The sequence below is a fragment of the Bicyclus anynana genome, chromosome 5 (assembly GCF_947172395.1).
Source record: "Bicyclus anynana chromosome 5, ilBicAnyn1.1, whole genome shotgun sequence".
In the NCBI taxonomy this organism is placed as follows: Eukaryota; Metazoa; Arthropoda; class Insecta; order Lepidoptera; family Nymphalidae; genus Bicyclus; species Bicyclus anynana.
This window is the reverse complement of record NC_069087.1, coordinates 8,342,128-8,362,830: the sequence shown is the minus strand read 5'-3', so window position 1 is coordinate 8,362,830 and position 20,703 is coordinate 8,342,128. Positions and strand designations below refer to the sequence as shown.

Sequence of the window (20,703 nt, the reverse complement as noted above, 5' to 3'; positions counted from 1 at the left end):
AATCCATGAAAGCCGTGGGATTTGTGAAAAACTGAATTCCACGCGGACAAAGTCGCGAGCGTCCGCTATCTATATTTAATTAGTTTTATAAACTAATATATTTATACTAGCACACTTGTAGGTCTATAGTTCGTAATATAAAGTAATTTTCTATATTAATGAGTTTGTAGCTTAATTAAGTTCATATTTAAGCCACGTTGTAAAGCTTAATTGAAATTGTAACTTTGTATTACGGTGGTGCCACTTAGGTGACGATTTTCATATTAAATAGGTATTTCGTATTTACTATTAAAAGGTTTTAACACTTGAAAGTACTTTGTCCTAAGGAAATTGTTTTTATATATTTCGTTCAAATGGAGTAACTATTTATAATTGTATCATATATGTAGTTATGTACCATAAAGGTTTTAATAAAAATAAATTAAAAAAATGCTGCTCCAATGCAGATTTGGAGGTTTTTCTCGTTTTTCTATTCTTCTTAGTATTATTTTTTACTTAATACTATAAAACGAGTAATATGTATGTACTCGTAGAATGGGAGATTGCGAAAAGGAGATGCCCGAAATTGGGCCCGCTTTTCAGAACGATACAGAAATGAAAAATTTACTAAAAATCTTGTATATTTTACTAGATTATTCCGTTTGAATCTTAGCCGAATTCATTAGTTTCACACCGATCGTAGCGTATTGATGCGATGACTTATTGTCAAGTTGTCTTTGCAAACGCGTACTGTCAATGTCTTGACATTGTCAGTCCGCATTGATGAATTGAATCAGATGTCATTGTCAAATACCAATTCAATTCTTAGGAATCCTTATTTATGGCTTTCATTTGTGCCTACTGGGCACGGTTTATCTTGCCAGTGTCGAGTAGAGAAGGCACGAAGGAGATTGTTCAGTGAAGGCCGACAAGTTAGTCAAATATCATTATTATCATATTTCGATTATACGCCATGCCAAGTTATTGTCAAATCCTGATTAATACTGTCGTCAGTGAGACACAGATAATGCAATGAATTTCATGTCAAAAAGATAGGAATTATTGCCCACCTGTGTCAAATTATTTAACTGATTCGGCGAATATAGATTACTTTGAAAAAAGGCCAAATAAGTTCTCCTTATTTGTCCTAAATTCCTTATTTGTATAATTTGGGCCCGAGATTGTATGAAGACTGGGTTTCTCCTTTCCAAAGTTGCTATTAGTTACGGAAGTATAGGTAGGTATGCAATAACTTTATGGCCAAGCTCCCTAAAGGCTATAATTTCACGAAATCACCAGCGACGCGAAGTTGTAATCACGACGTAATAATGTGAATCGCGAAAGGCGCAATCATTAGGGTGATATTGTAATGAAATAAATGACGTGGAATGAAAGGGGTGGTGGATGGTAATAGAGATTCGTCAGCCGCAGCCGGTGCTTTGCCGTTATTTACCGGGCTAGCCGTGGCCCTGACGAGGGTCGTGTCTAATTTATGTTACTTTTCACTTTCGACGTTGTTTTGTCGATTTATAACTTACGTATGTTACGTATGTCTCACATTATATAAAACTATCGATCAGTCCGATATTTCAAACTAAGTATAACACATCTGTAATAAAAAAACGTGACTAATAGCCTGTGATGAAAAGACCAGGAACTGTAGCCATGTGGCACGTCGATTCTCTTTCTACAAAAACTAACGTTTCGAAAAATAAAACAATATATGGGAATGACATTCACTATCGAGAGGCCATGTGATCAAGTTGGCGATCGCATCTGTCATTTCCATACATTTTGTTAGTTTTCGAAGCGTTAGTGTTTGTAGAAAGATAATCCACGTGCTACATGGCTAAGGCCCCAGACCTTCATCATTTTAGACAAGCTGAAAGTTTATCAGCTGATGCTCCTACCATACCTACCACAGGTAAATATGGCAACTGAAGTTCAAACCGTGGTGGCTTTAGGCAGGGGTGGTGGTTCGATCCCCGCCCCGTTGGTCTATTGTCTAATACAGTCCTTCCCGACTAGTTGGAAGGGAATGGGAATATTGGTCATATTTAAAAATATGGTAAATATTCATTTAAAAAAAAAATCTCTAGCGAAGGGTTGCCACTTGCTACGAAGCTAAGTATATTGCGTGGTCCGTACTCCCGGAGACAGACACAATTGATCGATAATAATAATAAACATCAGTTTATCGGGTACATGACCTTAGTGTTAAAGATAACTCATTTTCTATGCAAATGAATGATGAAAGTAATTAACTGATATCAGTATACGGTCGAATTTAGATCACTCTAAGGACATCTATATAACTAATACCTAATAAACTAATAAGAACTTTTTTTAAAGAATATTTTCCATATTTAGCTATACTAATACTATAAAGCTGAAAAGTTTGTTTGTTTGATTGAACGCGCTAATCACAGGAACTACTGGTCCGATTTGAAAAATTCTTTCAGTATTAGATAGCCCATATCGAGTAAGGTTATAAGCTATATAACATCCCCGTATTCTTACGGAAACGGGAACTAGCTATCAGCTAGTCATTTATAAATGTGAGGAATTTTCCCATTCCCCTCCAACTAGTCGGAAAATACTTTGTTAGAAGTGGGTACGACAATACGCCATTGGGTGAGATCGATCTACGATGGTAGGTAAAAGCAAATGGTATGGCAGGACTAAGCTTGTTGGGTCAGCTATAACATTATACTTAGTAATAATTATGGAAAGTAATATTATTAGTGGAAAAGGTTTCTCTGTTCGCTTCTGCGAAAAGGCAATATGGGCATTTAAAGCTCCCCGAAATATTGGCGTGCCCCGAAATATCTATGGCGAACCGATAACAATTTATCTTTTTGACATTTTTGTAATGGATTATAGAAAAGTACCTACCGCCTCAAATTTATGAGGTCCTTCGTTGTCGTTTAGCTTTACATCTATATTAATATTGATGATAAGATTACATGGATATGCTTTTATGTTTTATTGCCAGGAAACATTGACGACTGACAAATATATTAATCTTGCATATGTACGGTACGTCGGTACCTCGCATATGCATCGAAAGCCATCAGACTATTAACATTTTAATGAAGAAAAATTCACGTTTCACTTTTTGGTAGTTTCACAATGAAATGAAATGAATGATTAGCGATGGATCTGACTTGCTAAAGTGTTTTTCAGACAGCATAGGTACGGTGGTAATTCACTATTGAAAGTTTGCCTCGATTCACGATAATTTATACTAATATTATAAAGCTGAAGAGTTTGTTTGTTTGTTTGCTTGAACGCACTAATCTCATGAAGTACTGGTCCGATTAAAAAAAATCCTTATGAGTTAGATAGCCCATTTATCGAGGAAGGCTATATATTATCCCCGTATTCCTACTGAAACAGGACCGGGAACCACGCGGGTAAAACCTCGCAGCGTTAGCTAATATAGTAATAGTACTACTAGTAGTAGATCTAGTAGTACTAGTATTCTGAACATCATACGGCAACTGTCGCCGTACCCATGCTTTCTGAAAAACACTTTAGACGTTACCCCTCTGTCAAAGTATAAGATCAACGATCTAACGCGTTTATATAAACTGTTTTTATAGAATCAATGTTTCTTTGTTGTAATTTCGGCGTGTAAAGTGCTCCCTAAAATGTCGGTTGTAAACTGCCAAAAATAACGTTACATTTCCTGTTTAATCCAAAAGACAAATCGTTCAATAAAAAAAAAATCCTATACCTACTTACTATAATACCTATTTCTTTTAATAACAACCTATTTAAAGCGAGTAATAATTCAGTAAAAACTCATTATTCGCGGGGGATACGTTCTCTAAATGTGTCGCGAATACAGAAACCTTGAATATGGAATGGTATTTTATATGGGATTATAAATAAATAACAAATATAAGTTATTAACTTAAACAGTGATCTGAAGAATTTTGAATTTTTTTCTTGCTTGACATTTTTTAAAAGCGTTAAAATTCAGAGTGATTTTAAGCAGTGGCATTCTTAAACCATCCATTCGCAATTTCGGCAATAGGTATTTGCAAGTTAAAGTTTAAATTTGCAGATTTTACGTCAGTTTCGTCATTGGGAAGAAATTTTTTAATCCGCGAATAGTGAAAACGTGAATAAAGGAAGCATGAATAAGGAGCTTTTACTGTAATCGAATTGTTATATTATTGCCTTTAAGCGAGGCATCCTCGGCAGGATTTGTAATAATTTTATAACTTCTCACAATGCTCGTACTAAACTTAAAGTCGAGTTCATTACAATCTTATTGATCGACTTTGAGAGTGCGCGATAAAGTTTAAGCCTGAAGGACGTGCAATTAAGAAATATCTTTCTAACTTGTACATTTCACTTTGACATTTTACCCTTTTATGGGCAGAATTAGATAGAATTAAATATAATTTACCTACAGGAAAATAAATACCAGAGTTTTCATAAAACTACGCTTTAAAGTGAAAAGTTTAGAGTTTCAACTACTTAAGCAAAAAACTTATAGAATCTTTACACTAACTTGTACTAATATTATAAATGCGAAAGTGAGCCTGTCTGTTAGTCATGGCTAAACCAATTTTGATGAATTTTGGTACAGAGGTAAATTAGAACTTGGAGCGGAACGTAGGCTACCCTTTTTATTTCGAATAATATCCAACATTTTCGCAATTATTACTTTCAATTATAACACTTTTTTGGGGTCAAAAACGGCATGTATGGCACAATTATGACGTCACAATGTGCATTATATCATTAAATTTGTCAAACAATATTACAAATATTATTAAGTTATTTTCGGGTTTATGCTTACAATTAAAAAACATTAAATTGTAAGGAAGCTAAAAAAAAACATATTTTTGCATCTAATTAGGTTAGGTACGAGATTATTAATTGTTTATGAAATGTTATTAATCCCGATACTTAATCTTTGTTTTTTTAGATAATAACCGCTTGGACTTTTCTCGAAAGTCTCATTAAATTCAATATATTAATTATTTCTTACCATTTCACAGGTAACGGAAACTGCCGAAGCAAGCGCCAAGTACGTGTTGGCCAAATCCCTCACAGGCACTGCCACCAGTATTAGCTCTAGTACAATCACGCAGAATATTCCAAACGCAGCCCATATTTTACATAAACCTGGAAAAGAAAAATGCATTTAATACATCCTTTCTATGGATATGGGAATGAGGAGATCCGCAGACGAACCGAAGTCACTGACATAGCTCAGCGAGTCGCGAAGCTGAAGTGGCAATGGGCGGGCCACATAGTTCGAAGAGCCGGTGGACGTTGGGGTCCCAAGGTGCTGGAATGGCGACCCCGTACCGGAAAGCGCAGTGTTGGGCGACCCCCTATTAGGTGGACCGAGGATATCAAGCGGGTTGCAGGGAGCCGCTGGATGCTGGCGGCTCGAGATCGTTGAGCTTGGAGGTCCATGCAAGAGGCCTATGTCCAGCAGTGGACGTCTATCGGCTGATAAGGATAAGGACATCCTTTTTTATTTTTTTTTATATTAACTGCCGGTCAGCACGGAACCGCTGTATTTCTCCGTATTGACACTCTAGTTCTCATTTCTCTCTCACTCTCTCTTTTGTCTCGGCCCGTTCCCTATTCTCTCTCCTAATCATAATTGCTCTGAGCATCTGTGAGTACTGCCTCCAGTCTAGCTAGTCAGCTAGCATGCGTGCAAAGGTTTTGCGCTTCTTCATCCATATTACCTATTTGCTATCTTCATGTCCCAGTCTTAAGTAACGAGACTACGCTTCAGCAGCGAGATTGAGGTATTGTTCCAGTAATTAGCTTGTGACTTTTGTTCTGGGTTCGAGTTCTGGGTCTGGTTTTAAAGTACCGAGCTTTAAAGTTCTTCTATGAAATATTCAGTAAAAATTTCAAGTAGGTACCAAGTTAAGAAGTACAACATTGGAGAGCAAGTAAGCCAGTAAGTCGTTGCCAGTCATTATCATTCACATTTTTGACATCTAACATCAAAACGTTAAACATCCCTAATCCCGCCAACCCGTTGGAGTAGCGAAGCGAATCTATTATATAGTTCTAATGGCCCTGTAGCGATCAAGTACTTTAACAAATAAGTACCCATCATTTTAAAATTGTAACTCCATAATCAGGCGATGAGAACCAACTCAAATTCTCAACAAGCAGGGAGATGGAATACCGTGGTACTTTAATCTGAGCGCTTTCTAGTAAATTAGTATCTGTACTTATTTTGTTACCTCCATCATATAGATTTCAAGAGAAGGAATGGGACCAATTACCTATATTTAGTATCTATACATAATATTATATATAATAAAAATAACGTTGATATGCCAGTTAGTTACCATCACTAGTCTCATCATGCGAAAGGCCGCTTTCTTCTCATCCATTTCATGAGGGCGATCTCGTAATATAACACTAATCGATTGTCATTAATGCCCAATTGATATTAATCTTATTAGCTGTCAACGTTAATATAAATTACTCTTTAGTAATGGTAGATATTAATCATAGTCTTGCATGAAAGGTTAAACAGGTGTTGGATCAACAAACAATAGTAACAACTGTTTTAATTGTTTTCGTTTAGTTCTAAAAGCTTGTTTGTTCGGAAACCCTTACTATATTGCACAATATAAAGCTCATTGTTCGCTGTAAAGGTCACGTTACGGTGAAACAATAAGTACAGTGACCATCCGGCAAATCCTAAACTAGAACGAACATTTTATGAATTCAACCAGAGAGGCAAGAAACTTTTACCAACTTGGAAACGGTTCCTAGAAACGGAAATGAAGGCTGCCTATCCTGCATAACTAGGTATCGATTAAATTGGTGAATAAATATTTATAGTACATAGGTACAAGATCGTTGTATAATACTACCAGATGACCTGCGTTCTAACCTGCGTTGTTCCTATTCTGATGGGAATCATCATCATTATTAATAACCGATGGACGTCCACAGCTGGACATAGGACTCTTGCATGGACTTCGAAATATAACGGTATCGAGCCATCAGCATCCGGCTAATATTTCATCTCAATATTCCCATGAGAGGAAAGATATGTAAGTAATGAATAGACTCGAAAATTACTAGATCGATTTAAAAATTCTTTCAACAAGCTACATCATCACGGAGTAACATAGACTACAGTTTATTCCCGTATTCCCTCGAAAATGGGAACTAGGTACGCGGATAAAAGTGCAGAGTTCTGCTAGTAACATATACTAGCAGAACTCTGAAAGCGAGTACATACTCGTATGTGAAAGTGAGTTTGATTGTTTGTAACGCTTTCACACCCAAACAAACAAACCAATTCATCCGAATCGATGTTCATTGGTAAAGTGCCCAGAAAGCTGTCAGTATGCGGCTATCCCATGCGGCTCTCATGGGAATATTGAGATGAAATATAGCCCATGTTATTCTGAGATAATGTAGCTTTCCATTGATGAAAAAAATAGGTTTTTTTTTTCTGTAATTTATTTGATTGGATGTAAAAGTGTTACAAACAATCAAACTCACTTTCACATACGAGTACATATACTAGCAGAACTCTGCGCTTTTTATCTGCGTAGTTCCCATTCCGGAGGGAATACGGGGATAAACTGTATGTAGCCTACGTCACTACGTGTTAAATCGATCTAGTAATTTTCGAGTTTATTCATTACATACCTACAAAATATCTTTGTTTTGTATTAAAATAGTGTAGAAGTATGGATTACATAACTGGCGGATGCCGTCGATTTCGTCAACGGAATAAACAAACTTTCGGCTTTATAATACTAATAGAATGCATTAAAATCAAACGATAAACATAAGTGATGATCTGAGATTACAAATAGCAATTTATCATAAGCTAGTGGAAAGGACAAATCCCGCGAAGCGTTATAACATGGCAACGCTATTAAACGCTCTCCAGTGAAGTGGACTAGTTCGGTGGCACGTGTATAGGCAACGAAGTGACTAATTGGAGGTAGTGTGAAGCGCAGTGGCCCCTCGCGACGAAAGGCTCTCGCCTAAGAGCTGACCCCTTGATGAGGCGATGTCTATAATCAATTTGCACTCAATATTTCAGTGTAAAATTGATCTCACATTAGAACTTATAGTTGCCGCAAATCGCAATTTTATAATATGCTAATTGTTGACCGAGGTATTTTAGCAAATATATTATAAATCACTATTTTTGTGACGAGTACGACCGATCTCAATGAAATATAGCCGAGGTCTATTGAAACAAATTCATCTTGATGACGTGTGGTCTACTAATCAATTTCGTCCCCTCAGAGCGAAAAGTTAACCCGAAAATCATTGTTTTAAGATACGAGCGTTTAAAGTTTTTCAAAATTTAAATACCTACCCATCCATACCTTTTTTTGCAATTACATATACTCGTACATAATATTTATGTACATAGCCTTTATTTAAAAGATACGTTGACATAGTTTGTTTTATACTAGCAATATAAAAAACGTTTAATTACAGAGAAAATTAAAAAAATCTTTATGAGTGAATTTTCTATATAAAACCACTTATTTTGTCACTTGTTGAGTTCTGAGTTATTATCGGCCAGAGATTTTTGACTCTTTCTTCAATGTAAATAGTCTAGGTTTAGGAACAGACGTGTTTCTAATAAAACTACTAATAAAACTATTTTAATGATTGCATTAAAATAGTTTTATTCAATTAAGTTTTATTAGAGATAAAAATGAATTAGTTAATTGATTTAGAGTTAGTTAATTTTCGCTTTCGTGTGTTGCATTGAGGTATATAAATTTTCGGCAAGTGTATACCTAATAATTAACTAACTTAAGTGTTCTCCCATTACGCACGCACTAGGTTCCAAAGGATAGACATAATTACTTTACACATTTCATAAATCAATTACTATAGCAGCTACAGAAAAGACGGTTTTTCAGATAATTAGAGAACTAACTAACTAATATATTACCAACAAATTTATTTATTTACTAACAATGGAATTAGTATGCAATTTTTGAGATTACGTTTTTCAAGTTGGTCGACTTTATATAGCTATTGTAGCACGAGTGCTACTATGGCTAATTACGTGCAGTGGCATACAATACTTTTTCTACGAACATAATTAAAAGAAATATAATAATTAACAAAACTTGGTAATTAATGAAATTAGCGATAGGCATGTCCTCCTCGATTCTGTATAGGCGTGCCCTCCTAGATTTCGTCTCTTTTATGGACGCCTGAATTTGAGTAGCCAATGCCATGCAACTATTTAAAAATTAAAAAAAATGTAGCACTGTTTACCCGTGTGGACATTACCAAGCGACCTGAAGGAATGAATAGCTTTGTGATATATATATAGTGGTGGATTTACCAGTAGGCTAAGTAGGCTGGAGCCTAGGGCGGTAGATTTTAGAGGTCGGCAAATTTAACCCAAAAACTTTCTCTTCTACAGAAATAAAGTTAATGTAACGACAATTGTAATATTTAAGTCCTGTACAGTCTTACTAAAATATTAAAACTTGCAATTTTATTGACACCATTTAAGGTGGGTACTTAATTGTATTGATTGCAAACTGGAATACCTATCGAACTCCAAAGTTCAATAAGGGCTGCAAAAATTCAATAGTCCTATGGCTAAAAAAAAGAGTGGCTGTTATGAACATGTTATGAATATCTTAGTGGTAAATCCATCCATATTAATATTTTAAATGAGGAAATCTGCCTCTGTTACCTTTCCACAGCTACACCGCTGAATTTTTTTTTTTTTTTTTTTTTTTTTTTAATTTCGCTGAATTGTTTTTGATTCATTTTAGTATAGAAAAAATTTCGACCTTTGAGCATAGGCAAATTTTTATCCCGAAAAAAATCATGCTTACCGCGAAATTTATGAAAAATTGTCGGCGTCCGCTAGTTATGTCTAAGTACCTAATTTTAGCTACGAAAGAATATTGAGTAGATGCTTTTACTTTTCTTATGTTCATTGCCAGGTACGAATTACAATATAGACAATGTTTTCCAATCTGGATTAAAGCTTTGGAATAAAACAAAGTCGATTCAACACCTTCCAATGTTGAGGAAGGATGTTCCGGTACCGAAATAAAGTCTATGTTGAAAGTAATTTCCCTTTAAGCGGAGAATAGCAAAATAAATTTGCAATTTATTGCTTATAATGAAAGAACAATATTTTTATTATCACTGGAGATGAATTTTCATTGTTATTTAATTTTAAATTAAACACGTCCACAGCTCAGGAACGTGTCGGATTAGTGAGTAGGTTGGTTATTGAAAACTTTTATTAAAAACGTATTTTTATAGTGAGGGCATGCCACGGAATCGTAGGCATCTATGTAGTCAGGAAATAAAATCCTACTTCCTACTAATATTATAAACGCGAAAGATATTATAAACGAGAAATATGTTTGGATGTATGTTTGGATGCTTGGATGTTTGTTACTATTTAACGCCGCTAGTAGGTACTGAAGCGATTTGGCTGAAATTTGGAATGGAAATAGATTTTACTCTAGATTGACATATAGGCTATTTTTTATCCCGAAAAAATCCATGGTTCCCCGAGATTTGCGAAAACTGATGATTTTGATGATATGAATGTTTGTTACTCTTTCACGCCTCGACTACTGAACCGAATTAGCTGAAATTTGGTATTAAGATATATTATAGCCTGGATTAACACATAGGCTACTTTTTATCCCGGAAAAATCCATGGCTCCCGAGGGATTTGTGAAAAACTAAATTCCACGTGGACAAAGTCGCGGGCGTCCGCTAGTAGAACACAGAGTGCTACTGACAGTGGCGTAGCTAGGTAACCAAGGGCCCTGGAGCAAATAAAAAAATGGAGCCCCACTGCCTATCTAAACTGGTTGGGTTTTATCAACTAAAAATATTCATCAGCTCTTTTCCGTTTTCGAATTTTTCTATGTTCAGTTCGATCGCAAGGTAAGGATTCGGGGGCATCCTGAGCTTGAGGGCACCGGGGCATAGTATCGCCAAGCCCATGGATAACTACGCCATTGGCTCCTGAGTACTCTATAAATAAAAAAATCACTGTTTTTTTTGTTGTTGTGCTATGCTGCGTTAGTCGTTACTTTGTTTGTGGACAGTGCTCACATTTTGTTTTGTATGCAATGTTGATACTTGGTACGTGCGTCGTCTTCTTATGCTGTGATGCGACGTTGTGCGATATCGGAACGCATCTGCAGCATACAATGCGTTTATCCGTTGTGATGATGCAACGCAAAACACTAATGAGGCATCGCCCTAAGAATTCCTCCCTGATATTTAATATTGCGTAATATATATATATAAACACTGACCTTTATGTCCTTTTATAACATTCCGCACCAAGGCGTATACCCTCAGAGCTGGGTAGAAGGCGAGTGCCACCGCCAGCTCAAAGAACCAGAGCCTGGCGCCGCGTCTGATGTTACCGAAGCCGTGTAACACTGATGTTATACCGATGTTTATTCTGCAAAGGGATACCATTTACTTAGAAAGCTGTAACATGTTATTTGCTAATCTTCATAGTACATCTTCTATCTATATTCTCATGATGTACAAAGATGAAATTTGGCAGAGTGGTAGTTGATAGCTAGTAGATGTCCGATAAGAATGGATTTTGCGACAGGACCGGAGTAAGCAGGTATTTAATTGGTATAGAGTTGAATTAGGCGGACGAAGTCGCGGGTCTCCGCCATTTGCACTAGTAAGTATGGATGTAAATGCGACAGTGAGTGTGTTTATTTTTACGGCTTAAATTTATCAATTTTGATGAAATTTGGTATAGAGATAAATCGGATCGATGTATTTGCCTTTCTGATCCAACTATGCATTGGAAAGCAAACAAACTAGTGTAAATGTATAGTATCGAATACTACTGCATATTATGTAATTGACTGAAAAAATAATATTGGCTCAACATTCATTCCAGCAACCTAATCTCAGTTGATGTATCCATTAATGTAATGCAAAAATAGTTTGTAATATATAAAGTTGTTTGAATCAAATTGTTAAAATTATTTTTTACAGTGAGAAGATAAGTTAAATGTCTAAGCATACCAAATTAAATATTAAACGATAAATTGTGAAAATTTATTGTATAAGTATAATAATAATAATAAATATAATTTATTCCGGTATTTTAATTGGACCGCTCGATGTGGCGTGATTGGGTAATAAACATCAGAAGGTGTCAGAAGTTTAAACAATTATTTGTTATTGACCTAGCTTTCATCCTCGATTTCTCTCACGTAAAAAACGTTTTTTTTCACCACAGTTCACAATGCATTTCCAACGCTTACTACTAATACTTCTATTAAAAAACAACTATTTTAAAGAAATCGCAAAGCGATTAATCGACACCTTCCGTGACTAGAAGTCTGGTCTATATTTTAGTCAGAGAATCAGTATTGCCTTAAAAAGTGGCAATACTACCAGCCTTCTGGGCACTTTACCTATGAATATCGATTCGGATGAATTTTACGAAGCCTAAAGTCTGTAGATATAATTTTGTATTTCCTTTTATTTTATCTTTAAAATAGGTACAGGTATAGTTAAATTAGTTGGTGTAATAAAACTACATTAAAATCCGTCAATTCGGAAGAATATAATACGACCTCAGTTCAAAGAACTATTTAATTTGTCTGAGAATTCGGCTAGTCACATTACCTAATATCACGTGAGTTTTAGCCGTGTTTCATAATCAATTAATATAGTCACATTACATTAGATTATTACAGGGAAATATTTTTAAATTTGCTTATTTTCCGTTAGTAGCTATATTTTGAAGAGACTAACAGGGGTAGCTGGGACAACAACAATTTCTGTCCCATAGGGCCGTGATAACCTACCATTTTGCAAAACAATCATCATTTTTATTAACAGCTCACTGTTGAGCACAAGTCTCCTCTCAGAATTAGAGGGACCTTAGTCCACCACGCTGACCCAATGCGGATTGGCAGACTTGACACACGTAGAGAATTAATTAATTATTAACGTTGTAAAACAATCATCATCATCATCATCATCATATCAGCCGATGGACGTCCACTGCAGGACATAGGCCTTTTGTAGGGAGTTCCAAACATCACGATACTGAGCCGCCTGCATCCAGCGAATCCCTGCGACTCGCTTGATGTCGTCAGTCCACCTGGCGGGGGGTCGGCCAACACTGCGCTTACTAGTGCGGGGTCGCCATTCCAGCACTTTGGGACCCCAACGTCCATCGGCTCTTCGAACTATGTGCCCCGCCCATTGCCACTTCAGCTTCGCAACTCGTTGAGCTATGTCGGTGACTTTGGTTCTTCTGCGGATCTCTTCATTTCTGATTCGATCACGCAGAGATACTCCAAACATAGCTCGTTCCATCGCCCGCTGTGTGACTCTGAGCCTTCTTATAAGGCCCATAGTTAGCGATCAAGTCTCGGAACCATAGGTCATCACTGGCAACACGCACTGTTCGAAGACTTTCGTCTTCAGGCACTGAGGAATTTCGGACGAAAAGATGTCGCGAAGCTTCCCGAATGCAGCCCATCCGAGTTGGATTCGACGGTTCACCTCTTTCTCGAAATTGGACCTACCTAACTGGATCATATGTCCTAGGTATATGTATTCGTCTACAATTTCGAGTGCAGCGTTCTCAACTATAACTGGGTAAAACAATGCGGCTTTTAAAATTGGATAAAGATTAGACAACGGTTTAAAATTCAGTTAATAACAAAATCTTTGATGATCTCCCTTTTCACTTGGTTCTAATAGTTATTGTTTAGTTCCTATTTTGTTAACCGACTACAAAAAGGAGGAGATTCTCAATTCGCATAATTTCGTAATTTTAAAACCCATTTTAAAAATTATTTTTTGTTTGAAAGAGTATATCTTCTTCCAGATTGGTCTCTTTTAATTTTCATGAAAATCGGTAATCTGGCGCTTGGCAGATAAATAATTGTACGGACCTTTTCGTTATTTTCATATTAGCCGATTTCTATGAAAATGAAATGCTAGGACACAATAAACAGAAACAGAATTTAACCGAATTCAAGTCGTTAAATTTTTTTGTTAAAAATATTATTGTATTTGTCTGACCGCGCATTTTGCGCATCCTAAATTCGGATACGCATTTGACCTGTTATTATTAAAAATCTTATCGTACATTTGTTAACAGATAATGTTTCATTATCGTGCGGGCCTTAATTACGGTATTAACTGTACCTATAGTTATATACTTCAGGATATTGCGAGTCACGAAACGCATTCTTTGATACTTAATTATATAGTTTAAATTTTATTAAGAGGCTGACCAGTGTTGGCCAGACTAACCAGGCCAGGCTAACTAACTTATCATCTTAGGGTCGAGTTCCGACATTCGTTTAACATATTCAACCGTTTAAATAAGTTAAACGCCATTTAGTGAAAATATCCTGTTCACCACCGCCCATATGCCGGTTAAGGACGTAAATCGGGCGGTTATCTTAACCGAGCTTGCATATCCCGTTTATTTTTATTATTATTTATAAGATGGCAGCGGGATGGTTTCTTAGGCATAGAATGAAAATGAAAGCTTCTACACAACATCGTACCGGAACGCTAAGTCGCTTGGCGTCTTTGCCGGTAGGGCGGTCAAAAAATATAAATAAAAATCCACCGCGCATACCACTGCGTCACGGAGGCCGTCAAAAGTAAAAGGTAGGCTTTATTTATAAAATCTTTGGCAATGAAGTAGCGTACAATGTAATAAAAATATCCCTACAGATGCTTCCAACGCTTTTCTGGCCCTTATCGATCGCTTTTCATTAGCATACAGATGCGGAGAGGGTGATAAGTGGCTCTTTAAAAATTAAGTATGGAAACAACAACGCAACGACGTGAATACTTATATAGAAATAATTGAAGTCTTTTTTTGTAACTTCGTTCATTACCATCAATATTGTCAGTTAAAAAAGTCAATGACCTCCATAAAGAATAGGGGATATTATTATGGAGCTTAGAACCACCAACCACAAAAAATAATTTTTAGATTTCTAGAATTAATAAATTAAGTTAATATTTTGATGTGCCTTCCATTCCAGTGGTTAGTCGGCGTGGCTATGATGAGGTGGTCGGGTATATATGCTCACGAGGTACTTGGTTTAAGCCTAGGCTCGAGCTGTGATATATTGAGCTTGATTTGTCTGGTAGGCCTCGGCAGAGCTAGTTACCACACTATGGGCAAAGACGTACCGTCAAGCGATTTAGCGTTCCGGTACGATGCCGTGTAGAAACCGAAAGGGGTGTGGATTTTCATCCTCCTCCTAACAAGTTAGCCCGTTTCCATCTTAGACTGCATGATCACTTACCATCAGGTGAGATTGTAGTCAAGGGCTAACTTGTAATGAATAAAAATAAAAAAAAGTACTGCCAAGCGATTTAGTGTTCTGTTAATGATCCTATGCCCGGCAACTCGCATTGGAAATGCGTGGTAGGTCTAACTCTATATCCCTTCTCCTTTATTAAGAGAGGATCCCTTAAAAATAAGCTGAAAAAAAATAATAATTATAATTTCAATACTGGTTTTAGAATTTTGATTCCGTGTTGGTGCCTATTTTCCTAGTAGTGGTGTTTGAGGCACTTCTTAAGTTTTATGAAAATTATAATGTTTTACTTGCTTTCCTCGTTCTATAAGGTCGTATATGACGGTGTCACATAGTAGCACCAGTAGGATGACCACGAAGATGTGGTATATAGCTCTGATGTGCAGGGAGTGTTCTAAAAGAACCGTCAAAGGGGACTCTCGGAAGGCGAATTCGGGATACTTCTGTTTTTCTTCTTGTGCGACGTTGCCATTTTGAGAAGTGGTCTCGCTTTTGGCTCTTCGGAAACTCATTTCTTTCTGAAAACAAACAAAATAAAGCTTGAAAAACAACGAGTGCTTTTATAAAAAGAACATCTTTGCTTATTCACACCTATTCAATCAATTCAGCTACTACCTAAATCAAAACGTTAGGACAGACTTATTTTTTATTAAGGAATGGAATTATCTATACTAATATTATAAAATGGGTAAAGTTTCTTGCCGATTCCAGTTCTGTGCCAATTTAAAAATTCTTTTACTAATAAAAAGCCATGTTCTTTGCGAGTGTAAGTATGCTAGCATAGGCTATTTTTTATCCCCGTATTCCCACGGGACCTATGCTAGGAGTATTTCTGCGTGATCGAATCAGAAAAGAGGAGATTCGCAGAAGAATCAAAGTCACCGACATGAGCCGATGGCCGGTGGGGTCCCAAGGTGCTGGAATGGTGGCTCTGCACCAGAAAGCGCAGTGTTGGTCGAATCCCCACCAGGTGAGCTGACGACATCAAGCGAGTCGCAGTGATTAGCTGAATGCAGGTGGCTCAGTATCGTGATGTTTGGAAGTCCCTACTAAAGACCTATGTCCAGCTGTGGACGTCCATCGGCTGACATGATGATGATGATTCCCTGGGAACAGGAACTACACGGGTAAAACCGTAGCATATGCTACTGTTTGTGCATATTTATTAGTTTTGTATGTAAAATTCCCAAGAGAAATTAAGTAGAATACGTAAGATAGACATTAGACAATTATACACCCTTTTATTTTTAACATATTTTTTATATTTATTTAAATATATACTTAGGTAATTATGCTATTTCGATAATTCTTGTACCTATCCACAAGTAGCTAAGAAAACTAAACTGTTATGCGCCTTTAAAATTATACTAAACAATGGCCTTAGTTTATTATTCTAACCCAGTTTCTATAGATGCCCTATCTTTCGCCTATCAGTCTTTATGCATGTCGCGATTACCCTACGACCCCTGTCTGTTTACGATGTAAGAACCAAAATGCTAAATTGGATCATAATAATAGCAATTAGCAATTATTCCATTCAACTATATAAAACGTACTTGAATGTCATGAATAATAAGGATTTTGATCAGCTGGCCTATTCACTATTTTGGTCTACAATATCAACTGTTAAAATAAACATTTTTTTTTTATTGTTTACAAGTTAGCCCTTGACTACAATCTCACCTGATGGTAAGTGATGATGTAGTCTTAGATGGAAGCGGGCTAACTTGTAAGGAGGAGGATGAAAATCCACACCCGTTTCGGTTTCTACATGGCATCGTACCGGAACGCTAAATCGCTTGGCGGTACGTCTTTGCCGGTAGGGTGTAAACATCAAATCTTTTGACAAAATGTCATCTTAATTGATTATGAAACACGGCTAAAACTCTCGTGATATTAGGTCGGAGTATGCCCGACTAGTTTCGAATCCATACGGGGCCCTTAGTCATGAGCTGATTCTTGCAACGCGGCACCATCCAAAGTCACCCGTATGGGTCCGAAACTAGTCGGGCATACTCCGACTTAATATAAAGAGTTTTAGCAGTGTTTCATAATCAATTAATATGAATAACACTCACGAGAGTTTAAATTCTAAAAAATGTCATCTACCCACTCATGATAACCATCAGTAAGAGTGGGATGACATTTGCTACATAGAATTTAAATTTTGTATATGACAACTAGCATATGTCAAAGATAGTGAGTTAGCCTGCAGCTGGCCTATTCACTAATTTGGTCTTTATTAACAACTTATTAAAATAAACATCAAGTCAACTGAGAAATATCATGTACCTACTGTATGATATCGCTTCGCAATTTTACAAGATTTATTTAATTTAATTAATAAACACACAAGTACTTAGTACAATAATAAATAATAATATTTTTGAGAATACAAATAAATGTTTAATACAAAACTCTGTCTTAAAATACACGTGTATATCACGAAGGTTCACTCAAGATTAAAATCCTCTCTTTAAATCCGTATAAGGTGTATCTATTATATTCGTAGGTACTGAAGTAAAAATAAAACAAAGGTTCTTACATGAAAAAGTAGAAAACATCCATTCGTTTGTAGAAACAGGTAGGTTATATACCTACTGAGTTTATTACTATATATGGTGTTATGAAAATCCAACAACAATTTTAGTATTATATTATGATCTATGTACCTAAGTAGGTACTAAGTAATAAAAAATGCATGATGTTTATTTTATGTTATTACTAAGATGGAAAATTGTAAAAGAAGATTAAAGTCCACAATTTGTATACCTTTATAAGATTTTTAATACACAGACTTCCACATACATACACATATTTACATAAGTGTAATATACTATATCAAATGCATTGATTATACTCCTACATAATGTGTATACGTATCTGAGCAAAGCTTATTCTACTAATTTATTAACGGCTGTTTGTTACTTAATAACGCAAAAAGTACGTAATGGATTTGTCTTAAATTTGGATTGGATGTAGATTATACTCTAGCTAGATAAGTAGGCTACTTTTCATCCCGTAAATCCATGGTTCCATGGTATGGAATCCTATGACACTCTCAAATAACGTGGATTTCTGGTAGTAAAAGAATTTTCAAATTCGGTTCAGTAGATCCAGAGATTATTCCCTACAATACCACAAACTTTACCTCTTTATAATATTAGTCTAGATAAATCGAGTGATAAATTGGATTTTGTGAAATAAAACTTTCAATGAAAATGAATGAAAGGTCAAAACTATTAGGTATAATTATTAGGTAGGTAAAATTATTGTTCGTGGTTTATCGACTTAATTCTGTCTGTCAACTGAGCCGAAATATCGCCTCAATTACTATAATTAAGTGTCACAGTAGGTAAATAATATGGGTATACCTGGAATAATTTTGGTTATTATTTCATCAGTAGATACAAATACAATTAGATCACAATTGAGTATATTTTACACAAGTATCACATTGCATTTTATATGATAACACCAGCGACACGAAAACTTTCCTCGATACTTTTTTATAATCTGGAATACAATTTCTGTTATCTTACTAACCTTTCGCTTTAGATAACTTGCAGAACACAACACTGTTGCACTATCGAATTAAAATTAACATACTGTATTACAATTACATAAAACAATGTATTTGATACAGTTAATGACTGGTGATCTTACGTCATAAACGTCAGAAAACTTGCTTGATTTTATGTTGCGGGTAGTCGAAGAATTAGCATTTGACAAGTGCTAAAGAATAATTCGTCGTTCGTATCGTATAATATTTAATTGGATGATTTATTGTACGTACGAACTGGTGAGCTCTGTAGCTCGGTGTATACAAGCGAATAGAATATTTTATTTATCACTAAGTTTCCACTTCGAGTGAATCGGTGAATGACTATCGGGCCGTAGATTACGAACTTTGATGTGATAAACAAATGATATACACTGATTATGCGAAATTATATGTTATTTTTATTATGGTAACATTGATTTATCAAAATTTAAAGTAAGACTATATATCATAGTCTTTTCGATATACCTATATTTTATTTTCGATTGTAGTTTTTGTTATTGTTAAAGTTATTTAGCTCACAAATTGGGTTGGATCTGCACCCGTTGAGCTATAGTCGTACTGGTAACACTGTCAGTATCATAGATCTAAGTACTCTGTACCGACTTGTAAATCTATGGTCATTACTATTACTATTGAAGGGGAAATAATTGGTCATATTATTAAAGAAGCCGAATTCGTCATTTGGCAATTTAGTAACCTTCCAACTCGATTGAGTTACGGCTAAATTGTCAGAATTTTGGAATGGGCACTGTTCAGCTATAAACAATCCACCTTATTAATATGTCGTGCTGATTGAATGTTTTGAAATTGTTGTTATGGGTTGCCCTATGTGTTACCTTCCTACCAACCGATATTAAGGACTCTTGCTTGGTGGAGGTATTCAATAATATGCAAGGAATTCGCTTGTGTTCAATCAATCATTCGCAGTCGAGTAAGCTCCCCTAACCACCCCTAACTATATTAGTGGACTATAGTGGACTTTGTTCAAGAAAACCACCAAATTAATGTTTTAAATACCTATCTTATTATAATAAGTCTACTCGTTTCTAACGTACTCGTAATTATCTAGTTATTTTTGCTTCAGTGCACATTTTTTACGTCGATGTTATCTTACTAATAATAAAGTTAAATCTCTTGAAAATTATTATAACTGTGTAATAAACACATCATAATATTCTAGGCTAACAACTAGTGGTTACCTGGTTTTGGATGACGAGGTCCTGGGTTAGAATCTTGAATCAGGCTTTAAAATACTGAGTTTTCATTGTAAGCTAAAATTGTCAGCCTGGAATTGGGAAGTCGGTGGTAGGTTTTTGCCTCGGAGCTGTGAGCACGTTAGGCCGTCGTTCCCTGTCATTATTATTAACTTATATGTATTAACGGACGTTCGCGACTTCGTTCCTATCGCAAAATCCGTTCTTAGCGGTCACCTACTATAAACTACCTCCCTGCCAAATTTCATCTTTGTATACGTCAAGTGGTTTTCGAGACTTTGTGATGAATGAATTTTCGCATTTATATATTAAGATTGTCGTAGTTATCGTTAATGAATGCAGCATCACCCTGTGTCCGTTAACCGGCATTGGAGCAGCGTGCTGCGTATAATATATCCCATATCCCCCTCTCATATAAGGAGAGGGCCTGGCCTTTCTAGTAGGCCGTTAATCATCATCATAATAAGATGATAATGATGGTGATGATGAGCACATCTCCTATAAGTTTTATTGCTAGACCGCTATTCTCTTGCTAGAATTCAAAACCTCAATAGCTCAACGGCAACGGCCTGATTGCTGGAAGTAATCTCTTATAGGCAACCCTTGATGC

The 20,703-nt window shown here is 36.0% G+C and overlaps 1 protein-coding gene across 1 annotated transcript in view; it reads right to left on the bottom strand.

Moving 5' to 3' along the window:
* LOC112053868 (sterol O-acyltransferase 2) overlaps positions 1-19,234 on the bottom strand; it is a 32,398-nt gene extending 13,164 nt beyond the window's left edge. Inside the window, exons 1-4 of the mRNA XM_024093456.2 lie at positions 18,861-19,234; positions 15,609-15,832; positions 11,286-11,437; positions 4,988-5,124 (exon numbers count right to left, since the gene is read on the bottom strand). Coding sequence (XP_023949224.1) covers positions 4,988-5,124; positions 11,286-11,437; positions 15,609-15,826 — 507 coding nt within the window. The 5' untranslated portion in view covers positions 15,827-15,832; positions 18,861-19,234. The remainder of the gene's footprint in view (positions 1-4,987; positions 5,125-11,285; positions 11,438-15,608; positions 15,833-18,860) is intronic.
* Positions 19,235-20,703: the final 1,469 nt, after the last annotated feature.